Source organism: Phascolarctos cinereus, unplaced genomic scaffold, assembly GCF_003287225.1.
Source record: "Phascolarctos cinereus isolate Bilbo 61053 unplaced genomic scaffold, phaCin_HiC Scaffold_4;HRSCAF=312, whole genome shotgun sequence".
In the NCBI taxonomy this organism is placed as follows: Eukaryota; Metazoa; Chordata; class Mammalia; order Diprotodontia; family Phascolarctidae; genus Phascolarctos; species Phascolarctos cinereus.
Genome location: NW_027555847.1, coordinates 440,133,823 through 440,152,637, shown reverse-complemented (window position 1 = coordinate 440,152,637; position 18,815 = coordinate 440,133,823). Strand labels below are relative to the sequence as shown.

Genomic DNA, 18,815 nt, shown 5'->3' with positions numbered 1-18,815 from the left:
TACTGGTCCTTTTAGAAAGCTCCCCTTTTCTCATCAATATTGTCTGTATTTTTGGAATTTTAAGATCTTCCCATCTTTTCTAAGCCAACTGTCCCTAACGAATTTCAGTTCATGGGAACCCACACAGCCCTCCTTTGAAATCTGCTTTCTTCTCCGAAATTCTGGGAGTTTTCACTGCCCTGTCTTCCAAGATGCCAATTATTTCCATACATGAAACTAGTTGCTCACTGTTGATGAGAATCAGATCGAGAAAGCAATTTCCCTTTATTGCTTCCTCACCTTTTTAAAGAGGAAACTGACATTAAAGCAAGTCAAGAAATTATCATCTCCTCTTATTGGCAGAGGGTGTTCAAGCACATGTCCTCTGTTACCGTGCTCCCTTCTCAGTCAAATGGAGTTAGATTAGATGAAAGGTCACCAGCAGCTCTAAAGCTAGGTTCCAATGTTCACTTAACTGAAGCTCTGCTTCACTACACCGTTACACTTTCCTTCAGGGTTAGAGATGAGCGGGGCAAGCCGGCAGGCGAGGCAAGTTTAGGATTACCGGGTATCCCAGAGGGAATTGGTGAATATGGCTGATCATGGGGGTCTAGGCTGGGCAGGGAGCAAAAGAATCCAGAAGATACAGACAGACTGGGAAAACAGGAAGAAACTGAAGGGCCAGTAAGCTCATTAAGAAAAAGCAAGTAAATAAGGTTGTGGTTAGAGGAATAAAGCTCAGGGTTTGCAATTTCAGAAACAGAATGGTTCTAGGTGATGATGACGTCCAAAGAGTGGTCCTGTCTGTTCATCCCTTTCAACTTTAAATGACTACAGTTTATATAATAGGATTTTTAAAAAAAAATCTAATTTTATAAAAATGATCTTTTTGAAATATATGAAAAGATATTTAATTTCATAAATAAATCTGTAGCACTAAGAGTGAACCATAATTTTAAAAAACAGTGAAAATAATGAAGGTTCTAGACAAAGCAGTAGAGATGTCTGCTTGAGAAAAAAGATGTAAACTCATCACAAACATACATTAACAATCCCCACCAATGTTCACTGATGCTCACCTCATGCTCCGGTGAGAGGTGTTCCATATCATTCCTTAAACACCTGAGTCCTGGTAAAAAGTGATTAACCATTAAATCTTCTGAAATAACTATAGAGAGAAGATGGTTAAGGAATTAAAGCAAAGTGATACGATTTTCCCAAATACAGAAAGACTGGAAAAAGGATATCTTCAAACTTATTTTAGTTATGTTCTATACATTTTCTTTTACTTTGGGTTTATCTTTGCATGTTTTTAATTATCTCATTTTTGGATAATTCAAGAGAAGAAAGTAATTCGTTAAATAAAAACACAATCTGCCTATATTTAAAAACACTAAACTGGGCAAATTGTACTAAATGGGTCCCCTTACACAAGTTTGAAAAACTGTTTTTGAACAATTATGGAGAAAACAAGTAAAAGTAAATCACAAAGAATTTTAATTGGAAAAATATATTATTTAAATTTCCTGTGAAAACGTGTCTGGACATTGCTAATCCATACTACCTCACTTAGAATTACTCATTAATGACTTTTCTGGAAATTAAACTCCTTTACTGTTAATCTGAAATATTTAAAACAAAACTTGACAGAATCATACAATTCCATTCAACAAATAATTATGAAGCATTTCCTTTATGCAAGACATTGTGCTAAACATTTATTGAGTATATTCACTGAATAACATTCACTGAATCTTAAAGGTCATTTAGGCAAATCTATAAATGAAAAGGAATCTTTTCTTCAAAATCCCTACCAAATCATTATTCAGTTTCAGTTTCTATGAAGATGGGGATCTGAGCAGCTCAAAGTGTGTTTAGGCATCTCTGATTGCTAGGAATCTCTTCACATCAAGCTGAAATCTGTCTCTCAAAAACCTCTAATTGTTGCTTCTAAATCTATAAAATAAGTCTAATATGCCCCACACATGACTATCCTTCAAATATTTCAAATTAAAGCTCTCCTTTGTCCTCCAAATCTTCTTTTCCCTGGTTAGCATCCTAGTTCTATTAAATGATCCTCATATGACATAAGTTCTACTCTACTTACAATCATTGTTATACCCTTTTGAAAGTGTTCCTAAATTCCTAAAATGTGGTTCCCAGAACTGAATATAGTTTTTCTGATATGGTCTGACCACTGAATGGTTCAGTGGGACCACTAATGCCCTTAATCTGGATATTATTAGACTTCTATGAAAAAAAGTCTAAGATTGCTTTAGCTTTTTTTTTCTTTTTTAAGTCTTTATGTCACTTTCCTTTCTGAATCTACTTCTTCCTTTATTCTTTTCAGTAGCCATTCCTCTAAACAAAGATGAAAAAAAAGTCAGTAAAACAAACCAGTATGCCAACCAAGTCCAATAGTACTATTGTAGTAGTAATAAATTAGCTTTTTGAGAAATCATGTAAAAATTTTAGTTCATATTGTTTCTCAGTTGACTATAAAATTCTAAGGTATTTTTCACACCGATTACTTTTATACCACAATTTCCCATCATATATTTGCGCAATTTCTTTTTTCAACCTAAATAGAAGACAATATTTATCCCTTAGCAAATTCATGTTAGTTTTGGCTCATCATCTTGTCTTTTTAAATCTTTTCAAATTTTGATTTTGCCATTCAATGTTATTAGTTCTCCATCCAAGTATTATGTTGTTTTCAACTCTGATAAGCATGCCTTTTGTCATCTTCACATCTGATGGGAAAAAATATAGACAAGGATGGGACTGAATAGGGTCATACGGCTCACTACTATAGACCTTTATGTTAAGACAGATTTGTTAATCAATAGTCAGTGAGGGTGGTTCTCTTAAGTATGAAAGCGCCAAACTGAATCACAGCAATGTCCAATCCTCTACCCTGGAATCCTTTTCCTATTTCCCTTCGATCTTTTACTTTTCCTAACCTGCTAATGTTCAACCCTAATTCGTACTTTCTGCCTCCTCATCAATAGTTGAGCAACTGAAAAGGAAGAGGGAGGAAGAAAATTGATTCTACAGATCAGCCAAGCCTAGAACCTTAGAGAATAGCAAGTACAGCACAGGATACATGACAGCAGAATACAGAATAGGTAATTCGTAGAAGAGATACAGCAATAAAACCTATATCTATTTACAAATGCACAAAACATGGGTTATTAATAATAAACAAAATGAGAGAACTGAGACCAGGAGGGAAATTTTACATTAGACATTATCACTCAGAAATCATAGGATAGGAATCATGACTAGAATGCAGATATGGAAGAATATATCTTATTCAAATGAAACGAAAAAATACAAGAAGCAGTGGTGTAGCCTGAAATAAAGACAGGAAGCGTAGCTACACAGCACAGTGGATAGAGCACCGGCCCTGAAGTCAGGAGGACCTGAGTTCAAATCCAGCCTCAGATCAAACACTTTACACTTACTAGCTGTGTGACCCTGGGTAAGTTACTTAACCCCAGTTGCCTAAAAAAAAAATGAAATAAAGACAGGATCAGGGACCTCCTTCTATATTAATATTGATTCATTAATCACATTATTTAAAAAGATTTACTCTAGGAAAAACCAGAAAACAAAGAGGAGAAACATACTGAAATTATTTGGATAATAATTAATGGAGAAAGAAACAGAAGTAATATCATCCTCAGAGGATACTACAGACCACTTAGACAGAAGGCAGAGTTAGGTAAGAAATGTAGGATACAGAACTTGAACCTGGCATGAAGGAAATAAATGATAAAGATAAGGAACTTTAACTATTTGGAATGATGAAATCTTCTCTCTGCTAAAAGCAGAGTAGCTAATAGTAGCAGACTTCCATTAATGATCATTCAACCCTTCAAAAAGTGGAAGAAGTAAAAAGAGAAAAAAGGCTATTTTGAACCGGGTTCTGACCAACAGTTTTTTGATGAAGAAATGATGGGAACCTTGAGGGTAGGGGTGACCACTTAATATTAGAATTTGTGACAGAAGAGGAAAATAAAGCTGGTTGTAGTCTGTCATGCCTCAGATTTTAGGAGCTCACATTAAAAAGTTCAGAGAAATAACAGGTTAGATCCAATGGTTAATAGTTAATAAAAGAAGTTAGCCCAACATAGATGGGAAGTGTAAAATTCTGATGAGATAAGCAGAAATTATTTAGATAAGGAAAAAGGGAAACTAAAGATCATTATAAGATCATTGATTTAAAAGATAGGTAAAATGATTTGCCCAAAGTCATACAGATAATAAGTGGTGGTCCTGGGAACTGAAGTCAGGCCCCCAAGTCCAAATCTAGCACTTTTTCTACTGAACTATATTGCATTTCCATCAAAAGTCAGCCTGAATTATAAAGACTGATATAGCTGCACAGGGTGCTCATTATAACTTAGAATTTGAAAAGAAATGTATAGAAGAAAAAGCAAGAACAGGCAATTAAGGATGATGACACGATTACAGTGCAATGTTGGAATAATAGTAACAGAAGTACTAAAAGCCCAAAACAAGGGGAGGCTGACAGTGAATGATGAGGTCAACATGAAGTTTGTTTTTTTTTTTAAAGTAACTTTGGGAATAAGAGAAGGATTGCTGCTGAGCAGATGAAATGATGATAATGCACAATGGTGAGAAGGTAATATACAATTCAACTCTAATTTTTCTTTGGTAAGGAGAACGAACTGTTTGGAAACGACAGAATGGTTAACCAGGTTAAAATAAAAGACAAATGAGGAAATGTTATGTAAAGACCCTAGCTATTTTGAATGAGATTCAAGTCACTAGGACTGGACAAAGTACATCTTTGGTTACTCTGAAAGACATGGTAGTTGTGATTGCTGAGCCAGTTTTACTGATCATTTTTTTAAAGAGCTAATTGCTTTGTCTTTGTTTTGTTTTAATTAACTTTTTTTTTAGTTAATGAAAACCTGTTTTCTCTCTCTCCTGTCCCCTTCCTCCTCTCCCTAATTAGAAAGAAAGAGAACAAGTCTCTATTATAAACATGTACAGTTAAGTAAAACAAATTCCTCTACTGGCCATGCCCAGAAAAAAGTCTCAGTCTACACTCTGAGTCCATAACATAATCAATCGATAAACATTTATTAAGTATCTACTATGTGCCAGGAACTGCGCTGGGGATATGAAAAGAGACAAAAGAGGTGGCTAAGAACTGGAAATCAAAGGGATGCCCTTCAACTGGGGAATGGCTAAACAAGCTGTGGCATATGATTGTAACAGAATATTACTGTGCTATAAGAAATGACAAGCAGGATGATTTCAGAAAAACCTAGAAAGACCTTACATGAACTAAAGCACAGTGAAATGAAGAGAACCAGGAGAATGCTGTACATAGTAACAGCAATATTGTTCCATGAAGAATGTGAATGACTTAGCTATTCTCAGCAATACAATGATCCAAGACAATCCTAAAGGACTAATGATGAAGCATGCTATCCACCTCCAGAGAAAGAATTGATACTGTTTGAATACAGACTGACACATGCTATTTTTCACTTTCTTTCATTTGAGTCTTCTTGTACAAATTGACTAATATGGAAATGTTTATATAGCTGCACAAGTACAACCTATATCTGATTGCTTACTGTCTTGAGCAGAAAGGAGGGGAGGGGAGAGAGGGAAGGACAGAATTTAAAACCCAAAACTTTAAATAAAAATATTAAAAAGAGAGAAAAGAGAGTCCTTGTTCTAAAGAAACTCACAATCTAATGAGGGACCCAACATATAAAATAAACTACATACAGGGTAAATAGGAAATAATTAACAGAGGGAAGGCACTAGAATCAAAAGGGTTTGGGAAAGGCTTTCTGTAGAAGATGGACTTAAAGGAAGCCTGAGAGGTAAATAGTTGGAGTGAAGGGAAAGCATTCCAGGGATGGGGGAGAGCCAGAGAAAATGCCCAGAGCTGAGAAATATAGTGTCTTATTCAAGAAATAGTCAGGAAGCCAGTGTCACTGGACAGAAGAATATGTGTTGGGGAGTAAGGTATAAGATGACTGAAAAGGTAGCAGGAGGCTAGGTTATGGAGATGCCAAGTAGAGCATTTTCTATTTGCTCCTGGAAGCAATAAGGAGTCATGGAATTTATTGAGTAGCAGGGTGACACAACTGTACCATGCTTTAGAAAAATCACTTTAGTGGCTGAATGGAAGATGGATTTGAATGAGGAGAGACTTGAGGTAGGCAAACTTACCAGCAGGCTACTGCAATAATCCAGGTGTGAGGTGATGAGAGCCAGCATAAGAGTTGTGGCAATGTCAGAGAAGAGAAGGGGGGCATATTTAAGAGATATTGCAAGGGGAAATCAAACAAGCCTCGGCAACAGCTTGGGTACTGCGGGAGGTGGGGAAGAGAAAGGTTAGAGATAGTGAAGAATCTAGGATGACAACTAGGTTGGGGGCCTGAGGACTGAGAGGATGATGTTGCCCTCTATAGTGAAAGGGAAGTGGGGGGGAGGGGAAAGGGGTTTAGGGGAAAATAATAATTTCTGTTTTGGACATATTAAAAGGAGAAAAGCAATGATCAAGATTTTTGAAAAAAAGGAAGGCAGACTTTACAATTATACTCCTGTCTTTTATTTCTATTCCAGGCAAAATTCTAGAACATATTATTTACGAGAGGTTTGTGGACACTTAGGGCAATTTGACTTAATTAAAAACCATTCATGCCTGACTAAACTTGTTAAATTTTCACCGATTCTGGACTTGAATTCTTACTTGGTCACATTTGTTCAACACTCTAGTTTTAAGATCATTCTCCTGGATAGAGAAGATAGAAGCAAAACAGAAGTTTAGTAGTTCTGCTTTCTATGTCACTTGCTAACATTACACAATCTGTCTCTAGCAGTGGATTTATGCCTTCCTTTTTTGCTTTGCAGATACCTAAAAAAACCCTTCTGGACTTTATCCTTCCTGATACTATTATTAGTTCTATGCCTCTCTTTTCTTCATGAATATGTATGTATGCATGTATGTGTCTCCCCTTCTACCTTTTACACATGTCCTTTAAAAATCTGAATTTACTGAAGAAATGTTTGATATTTCCTTTTTTTTCTTTGTTCTTTTCTTCATTTACAACTACATGCTCAAAAATGCACTTCAGGCACTTTCCCTTATCATTCCCTGAGCATTATGAAATAAATTTTCCTGGCCTAAGCACTCACCTATCTTCCTATATACTTCAATCCCAACTTTGGCTGTTGAGAAAATGAGGTCTCGGCCTTTTTGTAGGTTCCCATCCTCTGTACATTATCAATTGGTTCTTTATACTAGACAGAAAGAAGTCTAGAGAAACATTTCTCCTCATCTCTTCCTCTACCTTCTGAGAGATGAAAGTTATCAGCAAGTAAAAATTTAACAGATTATTATCATCTTTTAAGCACAACTAGCTTTTCATAAGATGTCTGGATAATTGTTGTTTTCCACTACCACTAATATACCTTGTTTCTGGGCCAGGTTTGCCATCTTCATTAGGAAATGTAGTGTCTTATCTTGGGTTTAAGAAACCAACATCACTAGTACAGGATGAGGGAAGGGTGGCTAAATAGTAGTTTGCCTGAAAAAGATAATGGGGGTTTACTGGCCTATAAGCTCAAAAGAAATTAATAATGTGATATGTAACTAAAAAAAAAAAGCTAATTTTCTTAGGCCATGGTGAGAAGCATAGTGTCTAGAAAGAGGTTACACTTCCACGATGCTTCCTATGGTCAGACTACACCTGGAGTGCTATGTTCAGTTGTATGTGCCACATTTGAGAAAGGTTATTGCTAATTTGGAGTGTCCAGGTAAAGACAATAAGGATGATGAAAGACCTGTAAATTATGCTACATGAAAACTAACTGAAACAACTCTTAGTCAGGAGAACAGAAGAATTAAGAGGGACAAATAAATACTAGCTGTCTTCAAGCATTTAAAACGCTATCTTGTGGAAAAGAAATTATATTTATTTCATTCTAGAGCCCAGAGCTAGGAGCAATGGATAACAGAGAAGCAGGTTTCAGCTCAACATAAGGAGAAACCTTCTAGTAGTTAGAGATATTCAAAAGCAGAACCAGGGGTCTTCAAAGCCTGAATGATCTTTCATCAGGGAAGTTGGGGGTGGGGTGGGGATTCTTGGTCAGGTATGGTTAGACTAGATGGTTGCTGAGATTTTGATTTTAAAAGCATCATCCTTAGGCAGGGAAACAACAACAATGTCCATGGGTGTTTACAATAGGCTTTATAAGGTTTGCAAAGCCCTTTAGACACAATATCTTACTTTATCCTCACAATTATCCTGGGAAGCCTTGTATACTCTCACAGTACTCTTAACTTTCCCCCCTCTTTTATCCTGATTCAAAAGTTCTCTTTACCATGCATCTTCTTCTCAGGTGTGTGAATTTCAATTTACATATATATGTTAACATATACCATAAACACACATGCTATTGTAGTAGTGCAAATAAATCTATTAGAGCTATTTCTTTTGAAAATATCCTTTTAAATGGTGATAGTAATTTATATTCTACTACTAGATTTTTAGCTCATTTTCTATATTACTCAAAAGGCTATATTTTGAATACTGACATACAAGGCCATAATTACTATTCTTAATTTCCTTTCCTGTTATTTTATCCTAAAAATTACTGGGTATCTATTTTACTGCGATTCTTACTCTGTTACATCTACTGTTCTCCATAATATGGGTGAATTTTCCAGTTTTTATGTTGTGTAAACATTTTTTTTTCTCAAGTTGCAGTTTAAAAGTTTTCTTGGTCAGATCTGGTGATTGTCCTTGCTCCTTCCAAAATTTGTTCTTTCTTTAAGATAAAATCCATCTCTTGAAAGCTTTCATCTTTTCCTTTGTTTGTTTTCTCTCATCTATCTTTCTTCTTCTTCATCTTCCCTGCTCAAAGAAGAACCACTGAGTTGTAGCAATCTCCCTCTAGAAAAAAGGCAATACTGCACATGTCAAGACTATAGTCATTCATGTGAATGCCCTCATAAGGAACATACAGAACATGGAAGGCCAGGCATTTTCTTAGCAAACATCAGGCTTAGAACAATGACATCTATGTTGGATAAGGCTTCAGGCAACAAACTGAAGACCTATGTATGTTTTTCCTTAAGTATCCTCAATGTCTTCCCACTTTTTTTGTCCAAATTTGCATAGTTGTAGAAGGTAGATAAATATTTTTCAAAACTGGAGATTAGGACCCTGCCTATCCACTGTAACATACAGAATGTCTCAGCACTCAAAAATATATTACACATTAAACTTGAAATGGACAGAATAATACAAAAAAAAAAGAATAAATGGAAAAGAACTAAGTTTTAAAAAACTACAATTTAAATTCTATTTTTTTATGTAATTCAAAGAGCAAAAATACTAATCTCTCTGTTAAAAAGACAACAAAAAATGGGTTAAAACATTAATTTCTTTGAAAATAAGGATACAACAACAGGAAAGTGCACTGTAAGCTTCAAACAGATGAGTAGCAATATCTAGTCTTTTGGAATCCACAGTTTGTAAGTTGTTGACCAAAGCCAACTTGTGCAAATGTGGTATAACAACTGAAAAACAAAAAGTGAAAATGTTAGATTTTTCCTAAAAAAATTTCTTAATTAATAAAAGTACATTTTGTTTATATCGAGTAGTTTTCTGATGATTGGCATCTTAGTATATTATTGTCCTTATGGTCTACCAGACAGAACAGTGGACTGACTTGGGTTCCAGTCTCAGTACCACATTCAAACAACTATGTATTATACATGTGTGTGTATGAATGTATGCATGAAAACATATATATATATATAAATATAAATACAGACACAAACACACACATACAATTTTGTCTCAACTGAGAGGGAAAACTGGCTCTGGTAGCATATTCCAAAAATATTATGAAGAAATGAGAATTATCTAAGAAAGCATCTAAAGACAAAATATCACTACTGTATCTAATAAAAGAAGACTGCATTCATTTTTCCTCGCTGTCTTTGCTTTTCTCATCCCATGCAGTCAATGAAACAAATCTTCATTAAGAGCAGCATGGCTCAGTGCAGAGTGGGCTTCAAAGCCATGAAGACCCAGGTTCAAGTCCTGCATGTGACACACATTGGCCAGGTGTCCCTAAGCAAGTGATCTAACCATCTCAGTGTTTTAGGCAGCTCTCTAAGATTAAGTTGTAGAAAGGCTGTTGATCTGAATTGGTGGAAATATTTAATGTCTAGCAAATGAATTCTGTTAGACAATAAATACTGAGCAATTGCTAATTATGAAGTAACAAAGAAATCAGGACTCCTTGTACTTCCAGCTTTTGGCATATGGTTTATTTAGTAATAACAATAATGGTGTCAGATAGCATTTATACAGCACATTAAGGTTTGCACAGTGGTTTATATATGTTATCCCATATCATCCTCACAACCACCCTGTGAGGTAGATGATATTATTAAAAGGCTGAAACAGATTAAATGACTTGCCCAAGGTCACACAGTCCAATCTATCCACTACCACAGGCTCACTTCTGTATAAGAAGCACACAGTGGAGCACTTCACATGGCACACAGGACCACAGGGTCAGGAATATTCATAAAGGCTCTGCAGTCCACCATAATTCAAGGAATACTTTACATTGGGATAGTAGAGTAATTCAACTTACACTCATCTCGAAACCTGGGTTCTGCATTAGGTCCTACTCTTCCAAATGTCTTTATGATCTCTATATGAAGAGAGTGTTGGTCTTGATACTGAGGGTCTTCCAGGAAAGAAGCCAGCTGCATTTTCACTCTTTCCAGTAACTTTAAATCAATATATTCACATAGTTAATACAATGTTCACAAGTACATGGAGTTTACCAAAATAAAAGAAAGTTCAGAGACTTAGCCTGCAATGTGGCATGAAAAAACAATTAGATGTTGTTTAAAGTAATTAGAGAAGTTAGTAGTAGAGAACACAGGCCAAACTTGTGCTTTACTTGTTCTGTTTGGTCTAGAAAAGATTTAAAACTTGGAAAACCCCCCAAATGATCCTATCATAATGTTTTATCTTATTTCTGGCCAAAAGAAATGTATAACAATAAGGAAAAAAATCATTATCACAAAAATGTTTAAGGAAATGGAGGTAAGTTTCTAAGATTTAGGATTTAAATTTAAAATTACATTGCAAATTATAGTACAAGTTGCCCATTTATTCACTTTTGAATTGATGACTCAACAATGACTTATCTCTTACTCACATTTCCCTAAAATATTTTATTTTAGGATTTAAGAACATGTTGAAAGTCTGGCAAGACTGCAAGCTCTGCAGAATATTGTGCTCACCAGTGAGATATCCAAGTGGAAGCATGAGAAAAAAATTACTACTCCAAAATATATCTAATTTTTTAAAAAATTCAACAAACATTTGTTGACCATTAATTAACAATAATTTACTACAGAGCCACAACAACTCCAGAGTTTTAAAGAAAGCTAGGATAGCAAAAATCCAAAAGCATTTTTCAGAATAACACAAAAGAAATTCTGTTGAGACTTCTAGTTGCCAAAAATTCACTATACTAACAATACCACCAACATCGTTAGAAGTATGTGTCTTGGAATTAAAAGGTTACATTTTAGGGAATGGATTGTGAAGTTTTAAGTGGTTGTATCACTGAAATTATTAAGTAGTAATAAGAAAACATTTGTAGAGATGGAATTATATTATTTTTATCTCTGAAGAGTCGGTTACTAAAGCACGTCAACTAGAAGTAGTTATTGTAATAAATGGAAAGCACCAGTCCCAGGCTGGCTCCTGCTAGAATTGCACATGTAGAGCTGGAAAGGGCCTCCAATGCCAAACAGTCAAATCTCTTCATTTTACAGGGAAGGAAATTGAAGCTGAGGGAAGTTAAACAATTTGACTGAGGTCACAGAGTACTAAGTACCAGAGGGAGGATTTGAACCCAGGATCCCTCACTCTAGAATTAGAATATGTGGATCTACTTGCAAGAGGTTTTCTGAGAATAAATGTATGGCCTGATACTTCATAGAGAACAGATATATTATAGCCCACTTATCTCTTCATATGTCAGTATCTCTAAATAGGATTTCTCAATGGCAAATGGTGTCTAACCCACTAATGTGCTCCTTTCCCCCTTGATCTTTCTACCCTTCCTTTCCTCTGATCATGTTCTCTCATGTCACATTTCAAGAGAGAAGGAATGAAGTTGTCTTAGCCACATCCTTGCCTGGCTTTCCAGAAAGATGAGAAGGATCCCTTTATAGCAAATTTATTTTCCTTATAATAGAAATATTCTCTATTGCAGAATACATGTATTTATTAAAAATAACTTGAAACTGAAAAGTGTGCATAGTCAGGTAGTTTCATACATTTAACATGGTGAAACTTTAAAGTCACTTTAAAGTAGTCTTAAAATAAGCTTCACTTATATGCATACCACAAAGTGCTCATTTTCTTTATGAAAATGTCAACAAATAAAATGTGAAGCACAGCATCTCTGTACAAAAAGACTTATCACTTTGCATAAGTAATTGGATTTTCTACTGTGTGAGGGGGTTTTTGTATTTTGGCAGAAAGCATGTTGAAGTGTGAGAAAGGATAGGCTATATTTCTAATGATAATCGTGACTAGGATTCACCATTCAAAATATTACATATACAAACTTTATTAAATTTGAGAAGATAACCTTTTTGTATAGGCATGAAAATGGAAGATGACATTTTGGTAATTCCCAGGTACTGCTGTTGCACATTTTAAGAAGTAAAATGTGTACTGCCTGTCTCAGGGAGCAAATATTACAGAAATAGCATCACCATGTGAGGTCAGTAACACTATTCAGTTTCATGGCATTCCTACCTCTCTTTGAATAACTGTTTCCATAATGGTGCCAAAGGCAGGAATTGTGGCAATCCTGACAGAGCTGTGGAATAAAAAAATAAATAAATTTAACCTTTCTGCAAGAAAACAATAAACAAAGCTAAAATATATTCAATATGGGCACAATTTATATTGCATTAGTTTCTAGCAATGACAAAATAAAAAAAAAATAAATAAAAGCAGACCAGGAAGAATGCTCAAAAAGACAGACAGGATAACTTAAGGTCGCAGTCTGTGAAACTCACAATTCAGGATCACTGGACAAGGTAACAAGGGCCGGAGCAACCCGCTTGTCAACTAATGCTTCACTCATGCCTCGAAGAGTCAGCTGTAAACCAGTCAACATGCAATAAAAAATGGTTTGGTAAACTGGAATGAGAACTGGGTTAGCTGTGACTGAGGATGGGCAGGCAGACTCATTGGCCTTTCTTGGTTTAGTCACCCACAATAGACATTAAACTGGTTAAGGCTTTGGTTCATGCTACTATGCTTACTGGTAATGAACTGTTAGTGAGATTAGTAGAGCATCCCTTTTTAGCTTGGAGGAAATAGTCCATCAGCATATCTGGATATCTGAAATTGAATGAACTACTTATACCTCAAATCTTTATATATGATTCAGTAGCTAAGTCTCAAACTATAGCTTAGGTCTACTATGAATGAGTAAGCTGTAGGCTTATTTTATGAGTTTTTAAATTTGGCTTAACAAGTGGTATTCTGATGAGGTTAGAACAACAGAACAAATTAATACTTAATAAAAATGAATATAATTTAAAGATACTTTAAGTTATGAAGAAGCATTCATCAGTGTGATTTTAAAAAATACTGAGAGCTATTTCTCAACAAACGAATATTAAAAGGGATGCTGAATGTGTATAAGTCAGGTAAGAAACTTACATTTCAGGATCACTGGAGAGAGTAATGAGAGCAGGAACAACCCTCTGAGCTACCAGAGTTTCATTCACCCCCTTCACCAACAGCTGATTGGTCGGCGCAGGGGGGAGGGTATTCACAGGTGATGCACGTAAAGAGTGAGCACAGTACCATGGGAAGAAGAAAGGCACAACCAAGACAGAAAGAGAAAAAGAGAGAACACAAAAGCAAAACCAAAATTAGAAGCTAAGCATATATTGCTACACTAATGCTTTACAAAGGCAGAGGATGGATGCTTGGGAGGAAAACAAAGCTTAAATGGCCTAGAAATCCACAAGTTGATTCCATAATTAATTCAATAACAGTTTGTACTTTTGGGTCACATTTCATCATGTAGTCTACTTAAAAATGAACTGTAATGGAATTAATAAATGTAATATTATTTTTAGGCTTTAAAAATGTTCAGTTAAAATATGACTGAGTTCAAAGTTAATGTTCCAAATTTAAATCCAACATGAATGTGTTTTAATATGACTAGTAAGGTACAAACTGAATTGTGCTATTAAACTAAAACAGGTAGCAGTTTGCAGATACCCAAAGGCCACTAATACTGCATATATGCTTTATAATTATAGCAAGCACCTTTAAATCACTAAGCAAATTTTCTGATAATAGACTTCTTTCAGCTTTCTCTTGAGGTAGAATTCAGGGTTTTTAGGTCTGTGGTGTATATTAAAGGGCACAGCACCCAAGCTAATTTTTATTGGTTTGTATGGTTAAACTTTTATAAACAGGTCTCATGTTTTGTAATTCTTTAAATGTACCAATTTTTTTTTTTTAGCGAGGCAATTGGAGTTAAATGATTTAACCAGGGTCACATAGCTAGTAAGTGTCAAGTGTCTGGTCTGAGACAGGATTTGAACTCAGGTTCTCCTGTCTCCAAAGCCAGAGCTCTACACTGTGCCACCTAGCTGCCCCATTTTTCAAAGCTAACAAGAGAATCATTATCTATTAATTTTCTTTTAATTCTGTCATCAATGGAAATGTGATCTGATTTAATTTGACTGGAAGTTAAAAAGAGCTGATGTTTATTATTTAGTGGTCTTAAGTGGATAAATGGAGACGTCCATTTCTTCTTCAAATCATTCATTTTTATGAGTGAAATCTGGAGAAGACTAAATATTCCTCCTCCTTTTGTGCTTCCACTTTCACAAAACGGAAATTAGATTTAATGTCAGGTGTTAATCAGGCCATCTTATAGTAGAAGAACTAGGTTTCATGATAGAGGCTGGTTATCTTCAGTATTTTTATAACTAAAATTTTTATCATTTTGTGCATTTGTAATGGATGACATACTGTGTGAGGAAAAACAACAAATTTATGACTTGTTCTTCTGCCCATTTGAATATAATCTTTGATTTAGTGTATGATAAGTACTGGCTTTCTGGTATGAAATATTATAGGTATAATTCAAACCAACTTGCTAAATTTCAGTACTTTATTTTATTGGTCTTATCATGAGGTAGAATTTCTCAGCTACAATTAGTCTTCTTGTTTAAGAGTATAATCAAGGAGATTAATTCATGAATTTGCTAACTTTTCTCCCTGCTACTAATTATCATTAAATGTCATAGCTTATTTTGCTTTGGAAATAGCTTTGCCACAATATATTATTATTGTTAAATCTGGTTTTAAGAGAAGCAATTTTCATAAAAGACCAAACAAAAAAACATTTGGACAGGAAACAATGATCGCTGTAACGCCTTTTGTGACTATAAAAATCATTACTTAATTATTAACTGGACTGGACATAGGCCATATTACTTCTCCTCCAACCCTAGGACCAAATGCACCTAAAACTACAATTTCAAGGCAGCCTATGATGAGTATTATATAGGATTAGAAGACAATAGATTTAGAGTTGGAAAGGACCTTAGGAGTCATCTGGTCCAACCCCTTCATTTTATAGATAATGAAAATCAATCATTTATTAAAAGCTATACCCTATGCTAGGTGCTGGCAACACAAATACAAAGAATGAAATAACCTTTACTCACAAGAGGCTTACATTCTAATGCAGCGGGCAACAAATATACATATAAACAAACACACAAACATATTTGCATATATTATGTAGAGACACATCATAAATATAAAATGAATAAATAAAAATATATACAAAGTAGTTTTGGGAAGGAGGGCACTAGCAGTTGGGGAATCAATATAGACTTTTTCCTGTAACTGATAGTACTTAAGCTGTGTCTTAAAGAAAGAGGGACTTTATGAAGTGAAGATAAGGAGGAATATATTCTAGGCATGGGGCACAGCCAATACAAAGGCATGGAGAAAGAAGGTAGAGTTTCTTCTTCCTTTTTTTTTTTTTGGCTAGGCAATGGGGTTAAGTGACTTGCCCCAGGGTTACACAGATAGTAAGTGTTATGTGTCTGAAGCTGGATTTGAACTCAAGTCCTCCTCACTCCAGGGCCAGCAGTCTATCCACTGTGCCATCTCACTGCCCCGGTAGAGTTTCTTGTATAAGGAACGGAGAGAAAACCACTTTGGCTGGATACTATAGTGTAGGAGTGAGAATAACATTCAATGAGACTGGAAAGACAGGTTGGGACTGGGCTGTGTATGGATAAAGCCCGGGGATGCTATCCAGTTCACTCAAGGTCATAGAGGCAGTACTTGGCAGAAATGAGATTTGACCCAAGCCTTTTAACTCCAAATTGGACACTCTGTTCACTACACTGTGCTGCCTCCCCTGAATTTCAGAGTACAACTTTATTTTTCCTTCCAAAAAGATTTCATTTTAGAAGGTGACCTATATAACAATACTTGTTTGTACATAGTTATTCACTTTTGTTCTCTCCATTAGACTATGAGATCCTTGAGGGCAGGAATTGTCTTTTGCCTTTTTTTGTAACATAACAGTAGTAACTAACATAGTGCCTGACACACAGCAGGCCCTTAAAAATGCTTATTAACTAACTGGTAACATGGCACATGTAAAGAAGTATCTTCATTTTAAAAATAAGTGATTTGGATTTGTGTCCTTTCTAGCTCTAAATTTATTATACACACACACATATGTACATATATCTGAAGTTTATATGTTTATGACTATACAGTAAAAATCTATTGCTGTGGTAGTGAAGAAAGAAGCAGAACAAAACAAGTGGCTCAGAAAATCAGAATTATTTCAACCAACTTGCAAAACTATACTGACATTATCAAAATCAAATCCCAGGATACGACTGTTTACAAATGTAAAGGTTGGTTCTTGGCTTCTCACTTAAATGCTTGTTTAATAACAGTTTTCTCTTATTAGCTGTGTGACCCTGGGCAAGTCACTTAACCCCAACTGCCTAAAAATAAAATAAAAAATAACAGTTTTCTTGTTGAGAATATTCTTACGAATGCAAAAAATTACAACTGATCATGAAACTCATTTATTCTAATAGAATACATGACTGATGTTCAAATTAAAGCACACTGATTGACAAAACATGCTTATATTTTCACTTCTATCACTGAACCTAATTCATACTTATGGGAAAATGTTTATTGTATATGATTTTTTCAAATCATAAATCAATCCACAAGCATTTAATCAGTGTCTACTATGTGCTAGACACTGTGTTAGGTCCTGGAACTAAACTGCTTATGCACAGATAAACAGATTCACAATACACCTAAAAGAATAACTGCAGCAACAGCTTAAGCAGAATACAGTTTTCAAATCAGCAGCAACAGCAAAGAGACAGACCCAAACCAGGCAAAAGCTATAAAGAAGCTAGAAAATATATTTTTAAGAAATTATAGGGAGGATTCATAATTTTACTTATTATACAGACTTATCTTCATTCATTTATTTCAGGGTACTGACTCAGTGGATGCAAATAACGAATCTCCTCAAGTGGCCATATGTATCTGAATTCACACTATTCAAAGTTATGATTACAAAATATATGGTAATTGGTCCCAGCCCAATGGAAATATACAGTACAAATCTGAATAATGTGACCAATTCACTTAGTCACATTAATCAGGACCTGGCTAAATTCTAGGAAGGGAGTAGCTAAAAACTAACACAGTAGTTATATGGTTTTTTTGGGCTTAGAGACTATATGTGTTACTATCAAGAAACTGCAAAGAGGAAAAAAGACTAACTAAAGTGAATGGATCTTTGAGAAAAGTCATAAAGTGTGTATTATCATACTTAACAAAATTACTACAATGGACTAATGCTTCATGTGTGTTTTTTCTTAGTAAAATTTATAATTGCTTTTTCAGATTTGTTCTCAAATATTTAGAAGAGAAAATGATAAAAAACTTCCAAAATATTGGAATCTATAATATTTTTATACTATAGCATTAATTATTCATTATTAATTCACGTTATTTTGTGGGGAAGAGAATGAATAATCTAATGAATTCTTCAGACATAGAGGGAACTTACCCTGAAAGCAAAGCTAAAATCTTGATTTTGTATTCACCCTGAAGGAAAAGAATTGGAGTCTTCTTATATATCTATATTATATGTATGTATGTATGTATGTATGTATGTACATATGTTTAGTTATGGAGGTTATACCAGAGATAGTGACTTCCTGCTTCCTCAGAACTACAGATGACTTAAATGACTTAAAATGTTAAAGGTCATACAGAATTATTAAAAACCTAATTTATGTACTTGAAGATTTCAGAGGACATAATTTAAAAAATATTACTACTGATTTAGCCCTCTAATGCATCCTCTCTTTTTAAACTCTGGGAAATTATAATTAATACTGATGGAAGAGTATAAAGCAATCAATTTAATCGAGCAATACTGTTCTTATAAAACTACTAAAAATTTGCACTGGAGTGCATGACAGGGAGCTGGGTTTTTTTTAAAAGTATGACAAGCACTAACTGATACATTTCACTTGACAACCTTTAAAACTAATATTTAAACATACTATATTCATATATTCTTTTCCTTGCAATGCTGTGGGCAGCTGATGGGGCAAAAAGAGCAGGGGCCTATGGTTTTTAACAAGATTAACTTGGGTAGGTTATATGAGTGGT

General features: G+C 34.8%; 1 protein-coding gene across 8 annotated transcripts in view; it reads right to left on the bottom strand.

The window, feature by feature from the left end:
- Nucleotides 1-18,815, bottom strand: part of RELCH (RAB11 binding and LisH domain, coiled-coil and HEAT repeat containing) — a 138,515-nt gene that overhangs the window by 8,900 nt on the left and 110,800 nt on the right. For 4 of the 8 annotated variants that reach the window (XM_020995710.2, XM_020995712.2, XM_020995717.2 and 1 more), the window contains 5 exons: nucleotides 13,767-13,849; nucleotides 12,849-12,912; nucleotides 10,654-10,792; nucleotides 9,446-9,562; nucleotides 1,059-1,147 (listed from right to left, as the gene is read on the bottom strand). In XM_020995710.2, coding sequence (XP_020851369.1) covers nucleotides 1,059-1,147; nucleotides 9,446-9,562; nucleotides 10,654-10,792; nucleotides 12,849-12,912; nucleotides 13,767-13,849 — 492 coding nt within the window. Of the gene's footprint in view, nucleotides 1-1,058; nucleotides 1,148-9,445; nucleotides 9,563-10,653; nucleotides 10,793-12,848; nucleotides 12,913-13,114; nucleotides 13,198-13,766; nucleotides 13,850-18,815 lie in introns of those variants that run through there. The other 4 variants (XM_020995711.2, XM_020995713.2, XM_020995715.2 and 1 more) reach the window with 3 other exon arrangements.